Here is a 25,695-nt window from a genome sequence, read left to right as displayed (position 1 = left end):
GAGCTACAGAATATTTGGTGGAATTAGTACAAAGTCAGAAGAGTTCAGCTTTAGACATCAGCTCAGGAACGTGGAAGTTGTGTTTTAAAGAGGTTTGTTAGTTTGTTTATTTGTTGTTTAGAACATTTATTTTGTGTTTATATAATGTAAATACAGGTACTTTGTTTTGTCAGAGTGAATGAATACGTGTTGTTTGATATACTAATAAAACTAAAAAAATAAACACACAGACACACTTTCCTGTGTATTCTTTTGTGTGGCCTTATTGTGTAACAAACAGTGCTTGGCGACAAATGCCTACATGAGGCCAGTCCCAAGGCAGGAGGGAGGCCAGGACTGACTGAGGGACAACAACCAGCAGCACCCTGGACAAGTACTCTGCTCCCGTCGCCATAGCAACGCCTGCCTCCTCCTCTCTCCTCCTCGCCCCCCACCATCTTGACGTCATCCCTCCCAGAGGTCGCCAAGAAGACCATAGACACTCCTCTCGCAGGGCTAGAGGGGCCCCTTTCCTTGTTGTTGTGGTCTCAGAGCGTCCGCTCTAGGAAGCCCCTCGAATCCTTTTCTCCTTCTCCTCTAAGGCGGCGGCGGCAGCGGTGATAACAATCCTCTTTCGCCGGGGGCAGCGGCGGAGAGTATCCGGAGCCATCCGCCAAAATGGTGAGCGATTTGTGAAGGACAAGGCTTGATACCCGAAGGAGAAGGGGCGAGGGTCTTCGCCGCGGCTCCATTTTGTGGCTCGGGCGCCTTCCTTCCCCTCTAGCCCCCCTTCTCCCTGGCGACCACCATTTTCGGGAGCGGAACTGGGGGAGGCGCCGCCATTTGCCAGGCCCCTCGGTCAAAATGGCGGCCACTGGCCACTTCTTCATCCCCATTGGCTTCAAAGGAAGGGGAGATATTGCCCTCTCTTCAAGGGGCTCCTCCTCTTCTGTGAACCTAACCACCGCTGCTTTGCTTCTCTCCCGTCATCATCACTCATTATTAGTCTTCATTTGAAAACACTGTCATAGTCTGCATGGTTGTTTGGTTTCTAATGGCGCAGGTGTCTTAAAGTGCAGTGAGGGCAAGGTGCAGGGGGATGGAGGACGCTGGAGGGGGATGGAGGACGCTGGAGGGGATGGAGGACGCTGGAGGGGGATGGAGGACGCTGGAGGGGATGGAGGGGGATGGAGGACGCTGGAGGGGGATGGAGGACGATGGAGGGGATGGAGGACGCTGGAGGGGGATGGAGGACGATGGAGGGGGATGGAGGACGCTGGATATTCTGTGTTACATTTTGGGTAGATGATATATTGTGTAAGTAGTTACGTTTGGGATACAAATAAATTCCTATCAGGGGCTGCAGCCCTTGAAGGATGCCTTTTAACCTTAATGTTGCAAAGAACGCAGCAGTTGCTATTGCAGGTTGAGTCTTATCTGCAACGCTTGGGACCAGATGTACTTGGCATTGGGGCGTTTTATTCTCTCTCCTGATTTTGGAATACAATATAATAATAATTACAACCAGCCTTCCGTATCCACTGAGTTAGATGATGGGATGGAGGGAGTTCTTATCACATTTGCAGGTCATACAGAGCTGGAAGGAGTAGTTTACATATTGGAAGACAGGAGCAGAATTCAAAAAAGACCTTGAGAAAACCGGGTTGAAAATAATAAAAGGAAAATCCAATGGAGACAAATGAAAAGTCAACATTTTCCCCTCAGAAACCAAATGCACATATGGAGCCCGGGGAAACAGTCAGCCCCCCATATCTACAGATATCTTATCCACAGATTCAAGCATCCATCGTTTGGAAATACTAAAAAAATGATGAAATTCCAAAAAGCAAAGCTTGGTTTTGCCATTTTGCCCAAGGGACACCATTAGACGGTGCCATTATATTTCATGGGACTTGGGCATCCGTGGATGTTGGTTTGCACAGGGGTCCTTGAGCCAAACCCAGCAGATACCAAGGGCCCACTCTCATAATATTTGTTTTTTTACCCAACTCTCCTAGATAGAGGTGGGGAACAACAAAAATGAACTGGCACAACACATCAGTTAAAATGTGGTGCGCATCAGTTTGCATAGACATCAGGAGATGTCTTGGAGATGGGACCCAGATCTCGAGATGAAATTGATTTATGTTTTGTATACACCTTTCAGCCTCATGGGAAGGCAGTGGCAAATATTCTTGCCAAGAAAACCCCATGATAGGGTCTCCATAAGTCAGCAATGACTTGAAGGCAGCCAATAACAACACACATTTCACAGGAGAGAGCAGTGTGGCACAGTAGTTTGAACACTGGATTGAGATTCTGGAGGCCAGGGTTCAATTCTCTTGCTTGGCCATGGAAACCCACTGGGTAACTTGGACAAGTCACACTCTCTCATCCTTGTGGAAGGCAAGGCAAACCTTCTCTGAACAAATCCTGCCAATAAAACCAAGTGATAGGTTTGCCTTAGGGACAGAAACAACTTGAAGGCACATAACAACACCACACCTTATACACCAAGTCTGAAGGCAATATTTTAAAAATAGTTTTCTTGCATGGAACAAAGTTTGTGTACATTGAAACATCAGACAGCAAATGTATCACTGTCTCAGCCATCCTTATGGCCAGTTTTGGGGTATTTTGGATAAGGGAGACTCAACCTGTATTATTATTCTCTCCCCCCCCCCCCCCTTTCCAGTTTGTCAGGCACCATATTGGCACCTATTGCCTACAGTTCTTCTTCTTTCCCAGAAACCTGTCAGGGACTGGTAGCCCATGGCTTTGGGTCTGACACTGAGCCAGGGGCCACCACTTGAAGCAGCACTGCCTTAAAGATCATGGGGCTGTGGGTGGCATGCATAAAAACAGTTTTAATACAGGAGAATCCTTTTGTATTAAAAATGCTGAGATGATCCAGATCTTCCTTCCTTTTTTATTTTAAATATCCTCAGCTAAATAGAGACCCCAAAGCTCTCCTGTTTATGTTTTCCCAAGTCTTGCTTTAGGTTTGAGACTATTGTATAACTGTCCTTTTTATCATCAGGTCATTTCTTTTCTCTTATTATTTTGCTACCTTGAATCCCTATATTGAGAGAAGGTGGGATATAAGAAAATAAAATAATAATAATCTTACTTTGTTTCCAATATTTTGTTTGTTGCTCTGTATAATGGGAAAACTGTCCTATATCTATTTATAAACATAGTCCATATTATAAAGGTTTATCTGTTATTTCATTCAGAGCATTTTTCACAGCAGAGAGAGTGATTAACTTGCTGGAAGGAATAGTGAGACAACCAAAACATTTTGGCCATATCATATTTTGTTGTGCTAAGAATTTAGTGAAACTTCTGTATTCTAAATGTCTGCTCAGTTGTGGAAATACCTCTCCTTTCTTCTATTCTTCAGGGCACAAAGGAGTTCATTTTCTCATATACAGTCTGCCTGCACATCCTTTCCCCCTCCCAGTGTTTGTGATAAATACTGTGGTGCATATTCATTGCAGCAATTGTTTTTGTCTAGTGCCACAGAATCCAATTAAACGGGGTGCAAGGTAGTTTAAGGAGTGGCTGGATTTGACACAGAGAGAAAAAATGTCAATTTTCACTGTTTTGTGTTAATTCTGTACTAGGTCTTACGTAGATCAGCTGTGCTTCCAGGTGTGCATCCATATACTGCAGCAGGGACTGCAAGAATGTGTGTCTGGAAGCGGTTTTATTTATTTTTTTGGCTAGCTCCCTTCTTCTTCCTTCTCTTGGCTTTAAATAGCAACAGTATCTAGCAAGCATATTTAAAGAAACACAGCAACAATTCTGTTTTCATCATAGAATCATAGAATCGTAGAGCTGGAAGAGACCACCAGGGCCATCCAGTCCAACCCCCTGCCATGCAGGAAATCCAAATCAAAGCATCCCTGACAGATGGCCATCCAGCCTCTGTTTAAAGACCTCCAAGGAAGGAGACTCTATCACCTTCCGAGGAAGTGCATTCCACTGTCGAACAGCCCTTACTGTCAGGAAGTTCCTCCTAATGTTGAGGTGGAATCTCTTTTCCTGGAGCTTGCATCCATTGTTCCGGGTCCTGTTCTCTGGAGCAGCAGAAAACAAGCTTGCTCCCTCCTCAATATGACATCCTTTCAAATATTTAAACAGGGCTATCATATCACCTCTTAACCTTCTCTTCTCCAGGCTAAACATCCCCAGCTCCCTAAGTCGTTCCTCATAGGGCATGGTTTCCAGACCCTTCACCATTTTTGTCGCCCTCCTTTGGACACGCTCCAGTTTCTCAATGTCCTTTCTGAATTGTGGCGCCCAGAACTGGACACAATATTCTAGGTGGGGCCTGACCAGAGCAGAATACAGTGGCACTATTACTTCTCTTGATCTAGACATCATGAAAAGGAAGATTGCATGATAGCAGCTGTCTAGATAATTGTTTATATCTTTTACTTGTATACTGCATTTCAGATGTTCAGGAGTGCTTCACATATGATTGATCAGTAATCCTTAGCAACAAACCTGTGAAGTATGCCAGCCTTCTTGTGATCCTTATATTGAGCAGGGTGGAAAGTGCTGAGAATGAAACAAAAGTGTTGTGACAACTCTAGGTCTGAGAGCCAGCATGCTGTCGTGGTTTCAGTGTTGGACTATGACTCTGCAGATCAGAGTTCAGTTCCTGGCTCAACCATGAAACCCACTTGGGAACCTTGGGCAAGTCACATGTTCTCAGCCTCAGGGGGAGGCAGTCTTGCCAAGAAATCTCAGTGGTGTTTGAGCATTGGACTGTGACTCTGGAGACCATGGTTCAAATCCCAGCTTGGCCATGCCAACCCATCCGTTGACCTTGGGCAAGTCACACTCTCTCAGCCTCAGAGGATGACAATGGCAAACCCCTTCTGGAAAACTTGCCAAGAAATCCTATGACAAGTTCACTTTAGAGTTACCATAAGGAAATGAAGGAACAAGACAGCAACAACAAAGGTTTGCCTTAGAGTCACCATAAATTGGAAATCACTTAAAGGCACACAACAACAAGCCAGCTAGGAGGAGGAGAGGTGTGAAGTAGGGCTCCCTTGCAGGGTCTTTTGTATGCTTGCTGTTATATCTAATAGGACTTGCCATCTGTATAGGATTTCAACCAGTATGCCACCCAGCATTTCCTGGGTATTTTGCACTGAAAGGTGTTAATATTCAATTAAAATCAGTTTTTCCCCATCCTTGTAGAATACCTTTTTGGACATCAGACGTACTGCTCTGATGCACCAGATAGTGACAAGCCATTCTGGAGAAGGAGTTGTGCTGCTCCCTGTAATGATTGCAGTGTACGGTGCACAAACAAGTAACACCCTTCCCCCAAATGGGCTGTAATTCTGAGTCCATCCTGCTTCATTCCCTTTCTCACTTTGGGTGTAGACCAGTGGGGGTAAATCAGCCATGGGGAAAGCTGCTATCATGATTCAGACTTTATAAAATTCTTTGAATGCGTACAGGACCCAAAACGAGCCTAAATTTTCCTCTGACAGTTTGGCAGGCCTGGGAGCATCAGACATTTCCTAGGATCTTTAGAACAGAAGAGGTCAGAGAAGAAAGATTTAGGGGACAAGATAAGAAAAAAGTAGAGGCGATGGGAGAAAAGCAGATACAAATATACACACAGAGGTCCAAACACATTGCATCAATAATCCAGTTTGAGACCACTTTAACTGTCCTGGCTCAATGCTTGGGAATTCTAGCAACTGTAGTTTTGTGAGACATTTGGCCTTTTCTGTTAGAGAGCTGTGTGGCCACTATAAACTACAATTCCCAGGATTCCCTAGCACTGACCCCGGGCAGTTAAAGCAGTCTCAAACTGGATTATTTCTGCAGTGTGTTTTAGACTTTAGGAAGCGTGCACCTGAGGAAGTGTGTTGCTGTTGCTCCCTGGGAGCTGGAACAGGGCAGGTGTTTGGCTTCTACGATTTTTAATGGCTCTCATAAAGTGGGTTAGAGCCCGTGAAAACTTAAGCCAAACAAAACTCATTACACTTTACAGTGCCACAAAACTACTTGCAAAATCTATTGTTTTCCACCAGTTCCACCAATTATATCCAGGTGCAAGATAGTGGTTGAAGTTTTCTTATATTGCCCTTGAGTGTAGGCAGACATAAAACTGGAGAGTACAGTATTTGTGATCACATGCTTAGCATAGGAATTTGTTTCCAGTTCAGAATTGGAGTTCATACACTGATGGTTTTATGCATGTCTGTTCTTGCATTGCAGCATGTTTTCTTAATTTTAGCTGTCTAATATTGGCAGGAGGAGGGAATGCCTTTTTTCATGTTTGTTCAATTATTTAAATTTAGGATGTGTCCCTCTTCCCCAATTTTTGAAGTGGGTAAAGGCTTGTCTTGTCATGTGCATCATAGTATGTAAGCTCATTCACTCCACCAGCCTTTCCCAGGCAGAGAGGAGAGAGTGGGTTTGAACTCTTGATGCTTGCATGGCAGGAGATTGGACAGGACAGCCTTTGTGGTCTCTTCCAATTCTATGATGGCGCCCCCAGGTACCTACAAACAGTGATATCAAATGACCGTTACCTTTCTTCCTGAGGGAAGGTTGGCAGAGAATGCTGTATTTTGGACTGAGTGTTGCTGGGTGAAGGTGCTCAGGCATGGGTCTCTCTGTGCACAAATACACATGTACTCCAGTTGAGTTTTCAGGCCCCTTGGCTGCCAAACAGTCCCCAGCCTTCCTCTTAACTTCAGCACTTGTCAGGTGATAAAGATCACTGCAGATACTGGAAGGAACAAGCTCCATCCATTTCTTTTGCTTAATAGGCAGAAATGAAGCTGGTCCTTTCCCATGTTTACTAGAGGCTTGGACCAAAGTTGCCATGGTGAATATCCAGTTGTCTTCCACATTTGTGGCTTTGACTTTTGCAGATTTGATTAATATGTTCTCTAAGAATTATAAGTTCTCCAGTGCAATTCTGCTTGAAGATGACCATAGGGTTGTGCTGCAAAACCTAGAAGTTACTAGAAAAAACACTTGTCTAGGGCATTTCTAGGTCCTCCAGCATGATTCTATGATCAGCTTCTGACAGAGGTTGATCATAAAGATGCGCTGGAGGACCTGGAAATTCCTAGACAGGTGTTCTCTTAGGTAAAAAGAATAGTGGTTTTTTTTTAATTTGGGGTTTTTCCACATTCATGGAGGTCCTTCACCCCTAACCTCAGTGAATGTGGAGGGACCCCTGTAAAGGTTAAATCCTGCTCTTTTGTTCTGAAACCTCACAATAACAGTACCATGTAAAAGTTAAGTGGGGTGGTATTGTTGGACATGAAAACTCAGTGTGTCTACAAACTCCTAAAGCCACAGTTCCTGTGGGTTGTATTGGCTTTCTTAATTAATACCTCATAATGGTAGCCTGCTGCCTAATTAACTACCTCTTGTTTGACTGTGGCTCAATATTCCATGATGCCAAGAATGCCCTGTAATGTTAATCTTTTTAGATTTTATGATGGCATCATTTATTAGTAAGGAGCTGCTTGCTCCTTAATGCTGAAGCCACCAGGATCAAATTTACTGGCATACAAAACTTTCGATCGGCTACTATAAATATAAGCAAGCATTACTGTAAGCAGCCACCAGCAGCAAAGACCACTGATAAGGGTACGTTGATAATGATGTGCCATGATAAAAGCCAAAGAAAAGAACTGTTTTTTTAAGTTGTTTACATTTGTAAAATCCTTACTTACCATGTAAAATGTTCAGAGAAATCATTACACTCTCTTCATAGTAAGTGTTAACTAATTTGTTTTTGTAAACAGTCAAAGAATAAAAATTCTGGCAACAAAGACCAATAAAGCACTGCTTTGATGAACAAGTTAATGCTTTAAAAATAACTTGACCTGTATTTGACAGTGTTCATTAGGTCAAAATACCCCACTTTAATGCCATGGAAACTCACTGCTGCCATGTATGACACCTGCTGGAAAAATCTTTGCAGTGAGCCATACGGATATTTTCTGTCTCTCTTTGTGTGGAGAAAGGCCTTAGCTTTGTTTTCCTCTTTCCTTTTTTTTTTTTTAAACGCAGGTGAATTTTACTGTAGACCAGATCCGAGCGATCATGGACAAAAAGTCCAACATCAGGAACATGTCTGTGATTGCTCATGTTGACCATGGCAAGTCTACACTTACAGATTCATTGGTGTGTAAAGCAGGTATCATAGCTTCAGCTAGAGCTGGTGAAACCCGGTTTACTGACACACGGAAAGATGAGCAGGAAAGATGTATCACAATCAAGTCTACGTGAGTATTATTAACAATGGTATTTTCCAACTCTGTAATTCTGTAATTCTAATGTGTGTAATCTTTTTCACTCTAAACCTCAATCCAGTTACAAATTGAGATTAAGTTTGTTATTTAACATATTCTAGGTTAACTGATTGATGGTTAGGCTACTTGCCTAATTCTGGCAATTTAAAGCTGCCATGTTGCATTTCAGTAACTGAGTTATTGAAATGTTTGTTTTATGTGAATTCAAGCAGCTACAAGGACTGAATTTCAGGGAGGCAACTGTATTCATTACAGCAAAATTTATGAAGTATTTTGTGGCTATTCTAAAACTTGATAGATTTATTGCAGAACATACAGTGAACCCTTGTTATACTCTGGGGTTTGGTTCCAAGATCCCCCGTGGATAACAAAATTCGTGTATGCTCAAGTCCCATTAAATATAATGACATAGCAAAATGGTGTCCCTTATAAAAAATGGAAAATCAAAGTTTGATATTTGAAATTTATACTTTTTTGGAACATTTTCAAACCGTGGATGCTTGAATCCGTGTATAAAAAATCCGTGTATAAGAAGGGCCAACTGTACTTTGTTTAGCTACACTCCATTGCATCATGTGTGTAGGTGCCCCCACACAGAGAGACTGTAAAAGTGAAGATCAAAAGGGCCAGAGTTAAACAGTAATAGATTATGGGAAATGATCATTATGATACTAAATTACATAGGAATAAACACATATGTAAGGGTGGCGCAGTGGTTAAATGCCTGTACTGCAGCCATTCGCTCAAGACCACAAGGTTGCGAGTTCAAGACCAGCAAAAGGGCCCAAGCTCGACTCAGGCTTGCATCCTTCCGAGGTCGCTAAAATGAGTACCCAGACTGTTGGGGGCAAATTAGCTTACTTGCTAATTAGCTTACTTGCTGTTCACCGCTATGATCTTTGGAATAGCGGTATATAAATAAAACAAATTATTATTATTATTATTATTATTATGTAAGAGTACTGTTTTATTTGTCCTTGTTTCCAAATAGAGGACTTCCTTTTGGGGGTACCATTCAAATTGACAACATTATGTTGACCTATGTGCCTGATTTAATTTGGCCCTTTAAAAGGTGAATACTTGTACCCTACATATTCCACTAGCAGTTTGGCTGCAGAGCTGGCCATTTTGTATGGCTCTCTAGTGAACCCTAGGATTTGATGCAGCTCTTCCCCACCCCTTGGTACTTGCTCATCTCTCTCCTTAGCTGATCTAAATACATATAGGTGAATATGCAGTTGGATTGTAAACTGTCTCAGGCTCTAGGTATCGTATATATGGAAGTTTTAAATAAATAGATATAAAAATATTTTGGAAAAACTGCCTATCCTTTTGTTTTGTAGGGCCATTTCTCTTTATTATGAGCTTTCAGAAAATGATTTGGCTTTTATCAAGCAGTGCAAAGATGGCTCTGGCTTCCTCATTAATTTAATTGACTCCCCTGGACATGTGGATTTCTCTTCTGAAGTCACAGCTGCACTTCGTGTCACTGATGGTGCTCTTGTCGTTGTTGACTGTGTTTCAGGTAAATGTGTTTAAAATGAAGATTAATTTGAATGTGAGCATTCTGCTTTCTAGGAGGTGGCTGGTAAGTGATAGTAAAACATTTGGAGTTAGCAGTGCTGTGAGGGTAAGCATTAATGTTACTGCAGTACAGTTCTTCTGATTGGTGTGAGGAACCTCAGACTGATTTAGAATTGAAGAAAGGAAGCAGAGGGTTGTCCCAAAACTTACACTGAGGAACAGGATTGGTGCTTTGGAGATGGACAGGTCCCTTCCACCCATTGATTGGCTGACAAGGCCAAACCAGATCTTTAGATTCCTATCCATTTCTGCAGAGCATGGAAAGAGTTGGGGGATGGGCTTGAGTGGTTGTGTGGTTTAGATTTCTGCCACCTGCAGGTATTCCAGAAATTTAAAATGTGACGATGTAATCTATGGTTGATAATGCATATAGAAACCCCTACGTTCACAGAGTATTTGGAGGAAATACTAACAAGTTTCTAGTTCTTGCAGTGCAATGATAGGTTTCAGAATGTGGGTGGTTTTTGGTGATACCTCCAGAGTTGTGTGTGTTGTTAGAGCTTGACAGAAATTCCTCTAGTCAGGGCTTTAGAATAAATGTGAAAGAAGTATATGGACATGTGTTTGACTTAAAACACATACACAGAACACAGAAATTCATCTGTATGTGTACTTCCCTGCCAAAAGCCTCAAGAGTGTGGGATGAAAGAGCTGATACTGCTGTAGTACTGAACAGTCTTGATTTTTGCAAACTGCCTTAGGAGCAGTTTCTAGGTATATAATATAGATGTTGTTGTTTGTCATCATATTAGCTCCGACTTAGAGCAAACCTATGAAATTAAATCAACTGTTAGTAAGCCTGTGAGGTAGCAGGATACTTTGTTTACCTTCTCTTTGAAGTGAACAATTTAGTACAAAAAATACTTTCCCCCAATCAGTTCTACTTCAACTTTATTTTCTCAAAAACATTGGCTGTCAACTTTCTCATTTAGGGGTCTGTGTGCAGACCGAGACTGTACTTCGCCAGGCAATTGCTGAGCGTATCAAGCCAGTATTGATGATGAACAAGATGGATCGTGCTTTGCTGGAATTGCAGTTAGACCCAGAAGAGCTTTACCAGACCTTTCAGCGCATTGTGGAAAATGTCAATGTCATAATTTCCACTTATGGAGAGGGTGAAACCGGACCCATGGGTAATATTATGGTAAAGAGAACTTACATTCCAATTGGAATGCGTCTGAACATTATTTTTATAGGTTTGAGTGGGAGTGTGTGTGCCTGTTTCATCAGACAGCTGCCATCTTCTTGGCACAACTCTTGCAGCAGTCTTTTTATTTTTGGACTTTTTATAAAAGGAGTGTGTAAATATAAATAAATAAATAATACTTTTCCGAGAGGGATGGGCCATAGATCACTGACGTAACACATACAAGAGTTCCCAAAATCAGCTTCCAGTATCTGCAATTTGAAAGAAGAGTCTTAGGCTGGGAAAGTCATTTCTCTGCCTGACCTACTACTGATCATAGTCAATGGTACTGGGGCAGATAGACCAGTGGTCTTACTGAAGATACAGCAGAGTTGAATGTGTGCTGTTTGCCAGTACTTGTACAGACAAAACCATCAGACATTATACATGTCGAGTATCTCATTTCCAAAATACCTGGGATCAGAAGTGCTTTGGATTTTGGAATTTTTTTGAATTTGGAATATTTGCATATGCATAATGAGATATTTTGGAGATGGGGCCCAAATCTAAACATGAAATTGAGCCGCCTTGGGTCCCTTTGGGAGAAAGGCAGCATACAGATGAAATAAATAGATTAAATAAAATAAATAAAATTCATTTATGTTTCATTATGTTTATATGCATAGCCTGCAAGTAATTATATATAGTTATTTTAAATGTTTTAAATATTTTTGTGCATGAAACAAAGCTTGTGTACAGTGGGCCCTTGGTATCTGCTAGGTTTTGGTTTCAGGATCATTATATACAAAGGCATAGTAAAATAGAGTTCATTATATAAAATAGTAAGATCAAAGTTTTCTGTCCTTATTTTTTAATATTTTCAAACCATGGATCGTAGAATCCATGGATATGGAGAGCTGATTGTATAGTGAACCATCAGAAAGCAAAGGTGTCACTATCTCAGCCACCCATGTGGACAATGTTGGATTTGGGAGTATTTTGGATTTCGGAATGCTTTATAAGGGATGTTCAACCTGTATTGGTAGTTTGAATAGTGTTTGAACAGCTGATATTGGCATTGGCATCTATATTTCTCCATGAAGAAGCCACATTAAAATTCTGCAGTGTGCATCTAGCTTTAGGTGCCTTTTAATTCTCTGACATGAATCTCACAAATGGTTTTCAAGAGCATGGTTAGTCTGTAGACTCACTCACTGTTCTTCAAATCTATAGGTAAGAGGCAAAGCCACAGCAAGGTATTGCCATCCTTCAGTTTCTAATTAGAAGAATGTGTTTGGTCACTAGAAAAGTGCTTTGAAGGGCAAGCTATAATACATTTTTGAATATATTCAAACTTGGCTTGCCATTTCAGTAATTGAATGTGGTGGATGGGATGAAACACAGGCTTTATTTTATTTATGTAATAATGCTTTGCATTATTTACCTTGCTCTTCTGCTTGGTGGCCACTGAAGAAATACAGTGACCACTCAGTCATTTTGGTATAAGCTTCACAGTTTTCACATAATATATTGTCAAATAAATATGCTTAAGATTGCATATAAAACCCCTTACAATAAATCAGTGCTCATTCTCTTTGTAGATTGACCCAGTCATTGGAACCGTTGGCTTTGGCTCTGGTCTGCATGGTTGGGCTTTTACTCTTAAACAGTTTGCTGAAATGTATGTAGCCAAATTTGCAGCCAAAGGGGAAAAGGCACAGCTCACAGCAGCTGACCGGGCCAAGAAGGTAGAAGACATGATGAAGAAGCTGTGGGGAGATAAGTGAGTAGGGATGTATGTATATCTATTTCTACTTCTGTTTGGTGTCACCAAGGTATTTACAACAAGGTGTTTACAATAAACTGATTTGTATTTGAACATTTAATATACTTACCTGTATGGGTTTGGGTTATGCCTCTAGAGTTACATATCTGTAATAGTAAAAAAATATAGTTAAGTGTTAGAAGGATGTCTGTAGATATGACAACTGTTAGTGTAAATTCAGTTTCTTTCTTGGTCTGTAAATTGGAAAGACAGTGAAAACAGTTAGTGGGATATGGTATGGATTAGCTGGTTTTACTTGACATGAATAGTTCAACGTCAAATAAATAAGTTAGCCTCAATGACTTTTCTGCCCATTTCCATTGCATGTTTTAGCATATAAAACACTCTCCATTTTTTTTTAGATACTTTGACCCAGCAAATGGAAAATTCAGCAAAACAGCAACCAATGCTGATGGAAAGAAATTGCCACGGACATTCTGCCAACTCATCCTGGACCCCATTTTTAAGGTAAAACTCTGTTTGACCAAGCCAGTATTACCATGTAAATCTTCCATGTTAATTGTTTCTTCTTCTGTCAAGAGAACTGGGCCAAATATGCACTTTCAAGAATTGAGTAGCTTACACATTGGTATAGAATCAATATTGCAATAGTCATTTATTTATTTCATTTCATTTTTATGCTGCCTTTCTCCCAAAAAGGGACCCAAGGTGGCTCACAAGATAAAAACACCTTTAAAATAATTTTAAAAAACCAATTAAAATAACCCAGTTAAGACAGTATAAAATTAAGATTATAAATATACAAAAGTTAAAAACATAATCTAAAACACCTGCCTCATATAAAAGCCATCCTGCCATCATTTTAAAATGCCTGAATAAAAACATTTTTACTTGGCAGCAAAAGAGGAGGGGTCAATTTAGGCTCCCATGGAAGAGAATTCCAGAGCATGGGAGCAGCCATCATTTTGTATTTATAATTTTTAGCACAAAGGGCCTAAATATCCTAAAGGCATAAGATCCTGTCTGATCTTGGAAGCTCAGCAGGGTCAGCCCTAGTGCTTGGGTGAGAGACTGCCAGTGAATACCAGATGCTATAGCCTATATTTCAGAGGAATGAACAGGCAAACGCCACCTACAAAATTCACAAGGTCACCATTCGTTGGCAAGTGACTTCAAGGCACAAACATACACACAACCTGAAAAACCCAAATCAGTTATTACCCACTAATGGGCTTCTTATGCTTTACTTAAAGTACTCAGTTAAATGCTTCAAGTTATGCAGCTCAAAGTGGTTAAATCGGAGCACTTGGATTCAAGGTAAGTTGTAGTTCTGGTTAGAATTTAATGTGCCATAAAACAGACTTTTATGACCAGGCAGTTTGACAAAATGTCATGGCCATAGTATCATAAGCTAGAAGGGTGTAGGAAATGCAAAAACTCTTAGGTATCATTGGCAGTGAGCATACCCAATAAAAGGATGTGAAGATCCTGTAAGATAAAGAGGCTTCTGACATGTAGTGTTTGGACACAGATCATGTTTACCTCATGAAATAACTGTTCAAGTGAATGGACAAATAAAGAAAACTGGCTTGTTCAGTGGAATCCTGTACATGTACACTTAGAATTCAGTGCTATTGAATTCAGAAAGGTCTTACTAAGTGAGTGCAGATTTGGCTCATTTGACTTCCACTCAGTTCTTGGCAGTAGGCTGATTAATTCTTAAACTTTGCTTTTTTTGTTTTTGATATCTGGGCAAATAACACCTCTTTAACATAAGTCTTGTATCATGCAGGTCTTTGATGCCATTATGCATTTTAAGAAAGAAGAGGCATCAAAGTTGATAGAGAAACTGGACATCAAGCTAGATGCTGAAGATCGAGAAAAGGAAGGGAAGCCTTTACTCAAGGTACTTACAAAGAGAAAGAATAAGGTTTCTTTTAAAACAACCCGGTTAAGAGCACCCGCTTTGCATACAGAAAGTTCTACGATGAGCTAACTGGAGGCATGACTAGCTGAGTATGTTCGTCCAAGATTCCTTCCTGGAGAATAGAATGCCATCCTTTTAAAGTAAATGAACAAGGAAGCTAAAGCTTACTAGCCCAGTCAGGATTTCTGAACGATACTCATTGTATCCTTTCTAGGCTGTGATGCGTCGCTGGTTGCCTGCTGGAGATGCCTTACTTCAGATGATTACCATCCATCTGCCTTCCCCTGTCACTGCACAGAAGTATCGCTGTGAACTTCTTTATGAGGGACCACCTGATGATGAAGCAGCTATGGGTAAGCCACAAATGTTCAACCTTTCAAGGCAAAAAAGGTGGCTTGACTGGAGAATTTCAGTCTTGTTAGTTTACATCTGTTTGAGACATTTCCCGTATTTTCCTTAGTCATACTGTGTTCCTTTGACAGATATGGGCCTCCTCATTGTTGAGAACATAAAGATCACGATTCGGATAGAATCTTGATAGTGTAAAGATGTAAGACTCACAGCTGTCCCCAGCTGTTACTCCACCATAAGCAAACATGCAAATATTTCATTTCATTTTCCAATTTGGGCAGATGTTGTCACAATGTCACTGATTGTTAGGAGGAATTCTTGGATTGGCAGGGGAAGCAATCCACTACCTTTGGGTTTTACCCCACACACCAACCATGAGGCAGGATTCAACATTCTTTTCTGTTTATTCCATTTAGACGCCACTCCTCTTCTCTGTCATTTTTATTTTACCTGCCTGGCCAACCAGACTGAGGCAAACCCTTCTCTGGCAAATTAGTTGTAGGCAGTAAAATAAATGGATGGAAACAGGGAAGCAGATAGGAATAATATGGGGAGACACAAACCTGGTAATAAAAGTGGCAAAGAAAGCCGGGAAATGATAAAAGCCACTCAGATGACTGCTGCCCAGTGAGTCTCTGGGGAGGAGCACAAGAACAAGTTGAAAATATTTATGTCCTCCAGCGAAAGAGAAAACAAGGACAGTGTAATAGGAAACAAAGGAGGCAAAGAATCTGAGGGATGGGGAGACACCTGGTGAGGACAGTATAATAGAAAATAAAAGTGGTAAAGAGTCCAGGTGGGTGCCTGGCTCAACCTCCGCTCATATGCATGGCAAAGGTGACCAAAAAAACAAAACAAAACGAGGAAACCAGGAAAGAGACTGGACAGATGTATAGCTAAAACCCCAAGAAAAATGTACCAAAAAAAAAAAAAACTAGTGAAAGTGAAAATGAGAACAGAAAAATGTAAAACATGCCAAGAAAGAGAGTGGGCAGATGCATGGCTCAAAACCTGAGATCAGTGCACAAGAAACTTCTAGTGAAAGTGAAAATGAGGACAGAAAAATGTGAATGCCAGGAAAAAGGCCAGATGAACGTACAGCCCAAAACTTAAGGAAAATGTACAAAACCCCTCAAAATCAGCAAAGAAAAGCAGGCAGATAAGACTGCCTCACAGTATGGCTCAAAATACCTTAATGGGTCAGATCAAAACACAGCAGTAATGGCAGTTTCTCCAGATTTTGAATGTGGCTACCACTTTGAAGAGCTGGCAAGTAAAAGCCCTTTTCACCATTTTGACCAGGCAGAGCATGCCGAGGGTGATGGAGTTAACAATAGTGGAAACAGGCATGTCTCTACTATCACCAGCTGTGGCTGGGAGATAGAGAATGGAAAAGCAACCTAAAAGAGCTTCTCAGACAGGCTGAATAAGTTAAGACAAGACAATTGAGGCAGTACAGAGTGAGATAGCACTGGGATAGCATTAGACTGGGTACGTGCCTGATGTACACAAAAAAACTGGAATGGACAGGTTGCTTACTCGTAACTGTAGTTCTTCGAGTGCTCACCTGTGAATCCACACAAATGAGTTATTTTGCGCCTGCACAAATAGCTTCAGAACCTTTCGGAATTGCTACGGAAAACTTGGGTGGTTGCTTTGCCTATCTGTATATATACCCCTAGTGTTCCTGCTCTTTTCCCCCAGTTCCAAGGATACTGCATAGCAGCATTTGAAGGAACGTGCAGGACACAACTCTGGGGGGAGGATGGGTGGAGTTTGTATAGATTCACAGATGACCACTCAAAGAACTACAGTTACAGGTAAACAAACTTGTTCTTCTTTGTCATGGTCTCTGTGAATGCACACAAGTGGATTAGCTTTGGTCAAAGGAGTATAGAGTGTTGTGACAGAAAGCATATGTCAACATACCAAACTATATTAACCAACAATAAAGGCATGCAATGAAATACAGTCCGCCCTTCCTTTACGCAGGGGATCCATTCCGGAACCCTTGCATAAAGGAAATTCCGCCTATGCTCAAGCCCCATTTAAATGAATGGGGCTCGTGCATGCAGTGGCGGGCGGTGCATGCACACCATGGGCACACATGCCATTACCCCTTATGGGGCGCGCCGCTCCTTTTCCCAGTGCGGCTTTCAGCATATGCTGAAAGCTGCGTAAGGCGCGCCCGCATATCATGCAGGCACACAGTACTGAAGAATGGGTCATGCATTGCAGCTATTAGATAGAAAACATGCAATGTGACAAACGTCAGTGTAAACCAGTTGGTGTCCAGGTAGTAGTGTGAGATGAAGGTCAATTGCAGACATCATCCAAAGGCATACCACTGAGAAAAGTGGAGGATGTAGCTGCCTCCCTGGTAGAGTGTGCTTGAACTTGAGCTGAAGGAATTTTCCCAGAGAGTTCACAGCAAAGGTGCATAGTGGCAGTCACCCAGTTCAAGAACCACTGGGTGGTTACAGGGAGTCCCAACTTTGAATTCGAGTAGCAAACAAAGTCTCTCAGATGGTTTCTAATTTGAAGTCCTATCCAAATAGAATGCAAATGCCTGTTGGTCATCAAGGGTGTGGAGGTGACACTCAGTATCAGTAGTCAGGTTCAGCACCAGAGTAGGTAAAACGATGTCCTGGCTCAGATAGAAGGAAGAGACCACTTTAGGTAAAAAGGTGATGTCAGAATGGAGCACAACCTTGTCCTTGCAAAAGCAAAGGTAGGGTTGGCTGATAAGTTCGCTGGCAAGCCAAGCTGAGGTAATGGCTTCGAGAAATGTGGTTTTCCAGGTGAGTAGTGTTAAACCAGTTGTGGCCATAAGTTCAAATGGCTTCCCAGATAAATAGATTAGAATTAGCTCAAGGTTCCATGCTGAGGTCGGGATCGAGGGTGGAGGGTGGAGGTTGTTGTATCCTTTTAGGAATTTCTTGACCAACGCATCCTTGAAGACAGAAGAATGGTTATTGATTTGGAAGTGAGCACAGATTACAGCAAGATAGTCCTTCAGTGAGGAAAGTGAAAAACCTGAGTGTCTGTTAATGACCTAACAAATACCTGAGATCGAGAAAGTCCTTTCTCGGTCAAGAAAGCCCGGAACTTGTGCCATTTCAGATTGTAAGACCTCTGGGTGAAAGGCTTGTGAGCTGCGAGCATGACATTGTGGATGGACTTCGGGAGGGTAGTCAGGGACAGATCCTCCAAGCCATGAGACGGAAGGTCTCAATGTCTGGGGTGCCGAACCAGACCCTTGTGGGTGGTTGAGAAGGTTGGGACAGGATGGTAGTCGGAGGTATTCTTTCTGAGACAGCTGAAGAAATGGCGCAAACCACAGTTACCTTGGCCACCATGGGGTGACGAGGATGACATTGGAGTGGTCAGTCCTCATCTTGGTGATTACGCTGGTCAGTGGGAATGGAGGAAAAGCATACAGCATCTTCCTGGGGCAGGAAGGCTATGGCTCTTCTGGAGTCGAGCATAGCCCCAATGAAATGGACCTCCAGGGATGGAGAAAGAATGGATTTTATCTCGTTTAATCTAACAGTGGCAAGGCGAAATCGACATCCTGAAGTAGTATGTGCTATGAAAAGCCAGTCATCCAGGTAGGGGAAGACGGATAAACCGTGTTGGCGAAAATATGCAGCCACCACTGCCATGCACTTCGTGAACACTCGTAGAGCTGTGGAGAGGCCAAAGGGGAGAACTCAAAATTGAAACTGGTCAGCACTGACAGGGAAGGCAAGGAACCTGTGATGGTCCTGACGAATTCTTATGTGAAAATAGGCATCCTTGAGGTCGAGGGTGGCAAACCAGTCCCCTTTCTGCAAAAAGGGAAGAATAGAAGAAAGCATTGCCATGCAAAACTGTTTGTAGGAAATAAAGCAGTTCAAAAGGTGCAAATCCAAAATGGGCCACATACCCCCATCCTTTCTAGAGACTTTTTAGAGACTCTTGAGCCTGAACCCAAGAGGTAGCCATGGGTTTGATAGCGCTTTTGTCCAAAAGAGAACTCACTTCGTTGAGAGGTTCTGAGGGGGTTGTAATACATATGATTCTGGTTGGAGAGGACTCTTCGAATTTGAGGACATAGCCCCTGCAGATGAGGTTAATGACCCAAGAATCAAGAGTTATTTTGGCCCAAGAGTTGGTAAAGGGAGCCAATCTATCCCCAAAAGGTGGTGACGGGGCAAAGTGTGCAGCAGGACATCACAGCCTCTTCTTGCCTTGTTCAGCACCCTTCTTCCTGAAGGACTGCTTGTACTGGGGATGGGCTAGATGCCATCCTCCAGACAAGGAAGAGGACTGCAATGGATATTGCTGGTGAGGATGTTCCAGCTGATATTGTTGATACTGATACAGAGCATAGGTGAAACTTTGCTATCTGTACCGACGGCAAGGAGCAGACTAAGATGCAGAAGCAGACATAATGTATTTCTTGGCTCTGGTGTGCATCTTGTTCTTAAAATCTAACTTCTTGTCTGTCTCCTTGTTGAAGAGGCCAGTGTCATCAAAGGGCATATCCTCGATCGCCGCTCTTGTCTGATGTGTGAGGTCTGAGGCATGGCACAGAAGGGCCACTGAGCCGGAGATAATCTTGGCAGCATAGTCTGTTGAATGTTGTGCCAAGGTCATCTGCTGAGCCCCTGGGGAGTGGGCTTCTGCCTGGAGTGCCATAGCCAGCCTCCTCTTTTCATCTGGTAGGTCATCAAACAGAGGCAGGACTCACTCCCAGAGATGCTGCTGATAATGCCCCATGCATGCAGCATAGTTGGCCACTTTCAGGTGGAGAACTGCTGCCACATAGAACTTCCTGGCTGTCCCATCCATCTTTCTGCCTTCCTTATTGGTATGGGTAGTAGAGGTTTTTGGTGTGTAAGTGAGATGCAAGGCCTCTACAATGGCATCTGATGGCGTAAAGCGGGATTGTGGCGGAAGTATTCCATGAGTGCTGGGCTATCTTGGCCATAGAGGGCAAGAAGCCAAGAAGAGGCTGGAGTGAGGACCTTGCAGTGCACCTGCTCATCAGTCAGGTCCAGCGCACCAGAGTCCGTATGGTAGACCTCGATATTAAGAATGTTGCCCATCCTAATCAACTGCACAGCAAAAGATCAGACATCATCTGTTGAGGAGGCTGTCATGAATCACCAAGGCCTGAAATGAAGAGCAAGACCTAACTCTCCCAGGGGAGGAGGAAGCTGCATCCACCGTGGCCAGAGAGTGCTGCGAAGGAGACCTTGGATAGGGCCGGGAAAGTAACTACTCAACGCGCTGGCACCGGAGGATAGTCCTCAACTGCAGACTTTGAGGTAGACTTATAAGGCAAGGGAGAGCGAGCACCTCAAGACATCGAAGCAGGATAAGACACCAGTAACTTGGCTGGAGAATCACAAGCCTGTCCACAAAGCTCCTGAATTAGTCAGCAATTTTGCACGTCCAGAGGGACGTAATAAGAGGTTGGTCTCATCATCAAAAACCAAGTCAGTATAATGTTGGGGGACACTTTCTTCTCAGTACCTATGGTTGGTCTCAACATCCTTGAGGTGGTATTGGGACTCAGGAGAGGTCGAGGGTCAGTCTTGATCTGAAAAAGACGAAGTAGCCATCATCTCTGGGGAATAGGGAGTCAGATGGGCAGGCAACTCAAGAGAAGCATGTAACTCGCCCTCCTAGGCTGAACCAATTATCTACTTCAACAGTGTGAAGAGACGGCACTGGGGACATCTGTGGGGAACTAGAAGACTTGGACAGGGCAGGCACCTTTTTCTGTGGAGGCTCCATTGCAGCCATGGAGGAGGCAGATTTTTCAGAGCATTTCAGTTTATGTGTTGAGTCTGAAGAACGTTTCTTCTTTTCACGCTCACTTGCCTCAGCATGGGAAGAATCCTGGTGCTTTTTTGAGGAATGTTTGTGTGGTGACCCATCAGAATCTAAGTGTTTGCACTTTGAAGAGTGGTTTTCCTTTGCTTCACGGTCCCGATCAGATTTAAGATGCCACATTTTTGTGGCAGAGGCCTCAGAGCGGCTTGCTTCCAACGAAGCAGTTTTCTTTGATGACGGAGACTTTAAAGGCACCAACACCATAACTGTGGCTTGTAGGACTTGGTGATAGTGAGCCACTTGAAGGCAAGTCTCTTGAATCTTGTGAACCTATGGATTGAAACCTCAATGGGTGAAATTGGACAAGCACAAGAGGCACCTGGAACATGTGTCCTGGCCAGTAATTTTCCCATCACACTGCACACATTTTTTAAAAGAGACGGGAAAGGCAGCTATAGCCAGGAAGGGTATTCCAACCGTAACCAAGGCCCAACCTGAGCCAGCCTGCTGAGAATAAGAAAATCCATACGACAGTCCGAGTCAAAGCGACCGATGTACCAAGCCAGATCATTAGAAGTAGTCTGTATAGTGAAAAAAGACAGGATTCTAAGAGTGAAGTTCCTTCAAGCTGCTAGCGCAGCAGACAAACTGAGGGAAAAGAGCGGGAACATTAGGGGTATATATACGAATGGGCAGAGCTAACGCCAAAAAGTTTTCCCAAGCAATTTCAGAAGGTTCTGAAGCTATCTGCACAGTTGCAGAATAACCCATTTGTGCATTCACAGAGACCACGGTGAAGATGTATGATTTACTTTTATGAAATGTTTTCACAAATGCCAACTGTGAGTGGAACAAAAACTGGTAGAGTAATTTTTAAAAAATTGTTAATGAATATACTGAATACATGAAAGACATGCAGCCAAGGCAGCATGCAAGGAAAACCAGACAAATAGAGAAGGATGATTGTGAGTCTAAGCATGAGGAGTTAGGAAATGATGTTTTAGAACAAGAAAAAGTGGATACCTACGACTCTTCAGAGCCAGAGGAAGATAATGAAAGTTATTTCAGACTGAGAAATTTAAAAGCTTACTAAAAAGCGTATTATAAACATTAAGGGAGCAAAGAATAAGAAAAGAGCAACAGTCATACAGAAACAAGTGTCTTAAGGTAAAGTTACACAAATGCCAGATTTATTCACAGAATTGATTTGAGCTAGAATGGAAAACATCACTGCAAACAAAGAAATATGTAGGTTACTTCAGAAATTGTATTCATTTCAGCAAAATGATATGGAACTTCTAAGAGTTCCTCTGGCTGATGGGCCTGTTTTGAGAGCTATAGTTCCACATGAAGGCAACACAACATTGAAGGAAGCAGATGAATGAAGGGCTGATTTAGCCCTTAGAAATGCTCACGAGGCATCAGCCACAGCTATACAAACTTTCATAGCTGCATCAATGTTTGCACAGGCAGTGGTAGTATGGACTCAAGAAATGGGAGTGTAACATTGTTAAAGCACTACGAAGGTCCTGCCAAGTAAGACAGTATACGGCAGATGCTGGACATGATTCGGCAGCATTTACAGCATGGAACATAAATGTACTGTTAATCTCTTGAAGTTTTCTATGGTTATGGCACTGGGAAGTGGACCAAAAATCAACAAATAATTTGTTCAATTTAAAGGAGAACTATTATTTATGGAAAATGCCTTAGACAAGGTTATGACAATGCTACAACAGCAAATGTCTTTAAGACAGAATCAAAGAAAAAAAGTTCTACCACAAAGTGGAGTAGAACTCAGTATTGACCAAAGATTCCAACTGTAGGAGGAAGGTGATGATGTTCGGTCAGTTGTGGACAACTATAATAATGGCTCAAGGAGTGCTTCAGGTAGTAACTTCAGGTAACATTTTATTCGACAGAAGACTGAACAACAGATACCATTTTTAACTGTGCCCAAAACAGTGGCACTTACTGTCCAGTACTGAATCTCAACTACGTGAGTAGTTAAACTCAAATATGTGAGTTTATGAGATTCAAAATGAAAACATTACAGAAAATAAAAGGGAATCTGAGGAAATGAGATCTGTTGGTATCCATAGCTTTAAAAAGGCATAACTGCACAACAATCCCCAGCTGTTACTCCACCATAAGCAAATATGCAAACATTTCATTTCATTTTCCCATTTGGACAGATGTTCTAAGATAATCTTCTGTTGCTCATTGATAAGAGGAATTTCCCTCCATAAATAATTTCTTACTTTTAAAAATATTAAATTCCAGTGTGCTGTTTCAGCTCAATTTCAAGAACTATCTAAGCCTTACCTTTTATTCTTTGATTTGTTGCAGGTGTTAAGAACTGTGATCCAAAGGGCCCTCTCATGATGTACATCTCCAAAATGGTCCCCACATCCGACAAAGGGCGTTTCTATGCCTTTGGGCGGGTCTTCTCTGGCATTGTTTCTACAGGCCAGAAAGTGCGAATAATGGGACCAAACTATACCCCAGGGAAAAAGGAAGATCTCTATCTGAAGCCCATTCAGAGGTAGGGATGGTGATGGCTTTTCTCCTTTTGGAAATGCACGCAACATACAATGTTATGAAACACCTTCGGCTTTATGAAGGATGGGGAGAGACCTGATAATAGGAGGCACTGTATTTCATTTTTACAAGACTTTTCTCCCCTGCCCTTTTTTTTAATGTGGGAGAATATCAAGTAGAAATTTAGTAACTCAAAGTTGTGATCTTCCATTAAAGATAATGATAGTGAAACAGTTGATTTTGAACAAAGTTTCAATGATACAATAGATATTCAAGGATTGTTACCCATCCTCTGTCTTTGTAGAACCATCTTGATGATGGGTCGTTATGTTGAGCCCATTGAGGATGTACCTTGTGGCAACATTGTTGGTCTAGTTGGTGTTGACCAGTTTTTGGTGAAGACGGGCACTATTACCACCTTTGAACATGCCCACAACATGAGAGTGATGAAATTTAGTGTTAGCCCAGTGGTGCGTGTTGCTGTTGAAGCAAAAAACCCTGCCGACCTACCCAAACTAGTGGAAGGTCTAAAGCGTCTCGCCAAGTCTGACCCTATGGTCCAGGTGAGTGTTATACGTTTGTGACCTAGAATGATTGGTTTGCAGTGGAGCTTTGTTGAAAGTGAAAGTTTATCTGTTCCCCCCCCCCCCCCCAAATACTATTTGCAGATATGCCACTTAACTTAAGCAGCTATATGCTTGTCCAGAACTTGGTTAGGAATCTCCAACAAAACAATTTAGCCCTTACAATTTGTAGTCAGTCCATACTGTTAACTGAGCCACTCAGTTCCATCCAGCTGGAAACTGAATCTGTGCCTCTTTGTAAAAATGGAAGTGGAGAGAAAATTACATTCTGAGAGTTTATATCATACTTGCCTAGTGTAAATTTGCATTCATGTAATTAAGTTGTGGTTGGGCTTTGAGCAACCAAGTATATCTGCAAATGTACTTTTCACTGTCCCATTGAATCAAATAGAACATTGAAGGCACTAATGAGTAGTTATGCCTCATCTAAGAATACACAGCTTCATGTGTAACAATTACACTTGCAGAACTCCATTCACACAATTGTGAACTGAAAGTGGATGTTGTACCATTCTCCTAAAAATAATAACGTATGTTTAAGGGAGCTTACATGTGTGCAAAACACCAACTAAACACCAGCCATCACACCTAATTACATATTTTATTAATTGGTTGATGTAGGGCAAGGTGGCATGAAGAAGCACTGCAATTGCAGGGAAGATTGTACCACTCAGCTGAATGATGCAAAAATGAATGTAAACAGGAAAGATTTATTGCCATACTGATTTTTTCACAGTAAAGTCTGAGGAGAAAAGATCCAGTGATCCTGTCAAAGCAAGTCTGGGCCTGGTCTGTCCCTGAACAGGAAACCACCTGGGAACCTCATAAATATCAGCTTAAGTTCTAGCAAGGCAGGATGAGGGAATATAAAAGGAGTAAATAATTTACAAATGATCTTCTCTTGCTTTGTGTAGAATAAATAAACATATTCAAAAATTACTTAGTTGCAAACAATTTTCACATCAGATATCCTGACTATAAAGAGGCAGCTGTCTTGAAGCCAGAAGGTACTGAAAGCAGTAATTTAATTTACTTTCCCTTAAAAGCAGTATTTCAAAAACTTTAAGTGGAAAGTTTGGTATCTATTCTGGCTAGAACTACTGGGCGTTATATGCCTAAAACATTTGGATAGCTCAGTTTAACATTATAAGAATGTAGCAACATTGGGTTTATATGAAAAGGTAAAGCTTCTAGACATGGTTTGCAATATGCCTTTTTTAAAATTCAAAATGGTATACTATAAAATGGCTTTTACAGTTAATGTTCATGCTAGAATATTAAACCAAGATGGTCTGTACTAACCAGAGTGTCCTCTCATAAACAAAGAAAAGGCTTGCTGCAATTTAATTCTAATTACAACAACCATGGCTTGTTGGGATTTCTAAGTACAGCGTGCCCACTCAGTACATGGCTTCTGGCTTATGTGGAAGCCGTGCTGTAATAATTTCAAAGGCGTGTACGGCCACCACATGTGCACAAGCCCCCTTCACTATAATGGGTCTCTAGCATAGGCAGAATTCGCCTTAGGGTTGGGGGGGGGGGTCCAGAACGGATCCCTGCGTAAGGCGAGATTCCACTGTATGTTAATTCTACGATGTAGAAGCTGTACAAAAAGCTGTACGTCTTGTCCATGTGAAAGTTGTTCCTACAGAGACTTTGTACAGTTAGAATTTTCTAAA

General features: G+C 42.0%; 2 protein-coding genes across 2 annotated transcripts in view; one reads left to right on the top strand and one right to left on the bottom strand.

Annotated features, from left to right (window-relative positions):
- The first annotated feature begins 442 nt into the window (after positions 1-442).
- The window catches only part of LOC149324213 (elongation factor 2-like), a 32,064-nt gene continuing 6,811 nt past the window's right edge, over positions 443-25,695 (top strand). Inside the window, exons 1-10 of the mRNA XM_089497705.1 lie at positions 443-660; positions 8,050-8,264; positions 9,635-9,816; positions 10,808-11,019; positions 12,603-12,784; positions 13,189-13,294; positions 14,580-14,693; positions 14,929-15,067; positions 23,241-23,436; positions 23,737-23,995. Coding sequence (XP_089353831.1) covers positions 658-660; positions 8,050-8,264; positions 9,635-9,816; positions 10,808-11,019; positions 12,603-12,784; positions 13,189-13,294; positions 14,580-14,693; positions 14,929-15,067; positions 23,241-23,436; positions 23,737-23,995 — 1,608 coding nt within the window. The 5' untranslated portion in view covers positions 443-657. The remainder of the gene's footprint in view (positions 661-8,049; positions 8,265-9,634; positions 9,817-10,807; positions 11,020-12,602; positions 12,785-13,188; positions 13,295-14,579; positions 14,694-14,928; positions 15,068-23,240; positions 23,437-23,736; positions 23,996-25,695) is intronic.
- LOC149324212 (E3 SUMO-protein ligase PIAS2) overlaps positions 11,041-25,695 on the bottom strand; it is a 75,816-nt gene continuing 61,161 nt past the window's right edge. Inside the window, exons 15-16 of the mRNA XM_089497739.1 lie at positions 12,897-12,933; positions 11,041-11,273 (exon numbers count right to left, since the gene is read on the bottom strand). Coding sequence (XP_089353865.1) covers positions 11,260-11,273; positions 12,897-12,933 — 51 coding nt within the window. The 3' untranslated portion in view covers positions 11,041-11,259. The remainder of the gene's footprint in view (positions 11,274-12,896; positions 12,934-25,695) is intronic.

The sequence above is a fragment of the Sceloporus occidentalis genome, unplaced genomic scaffold (genome assembly GCF_023333645.1).
Source record: "Sceloporus occidentalis isolate IW3139 unplaced genomic scaffold, rSceOcc1.0.p SCAF_1, whole genome shotgun sequence".
Classification (NCBI taxonomy): domain Eukaryota; kingdom Metazoa; phylum Chordata; class Lepidosauria; order Squamata; family Phrynosomatidae; genus Sceloporus; species Sceloporus occidentalis.
The sequence above is the reverse complement of the archived record's forward strand: the minus strand, read 5'-3'. Positions and strand labels throughout refer to the sequence as shown.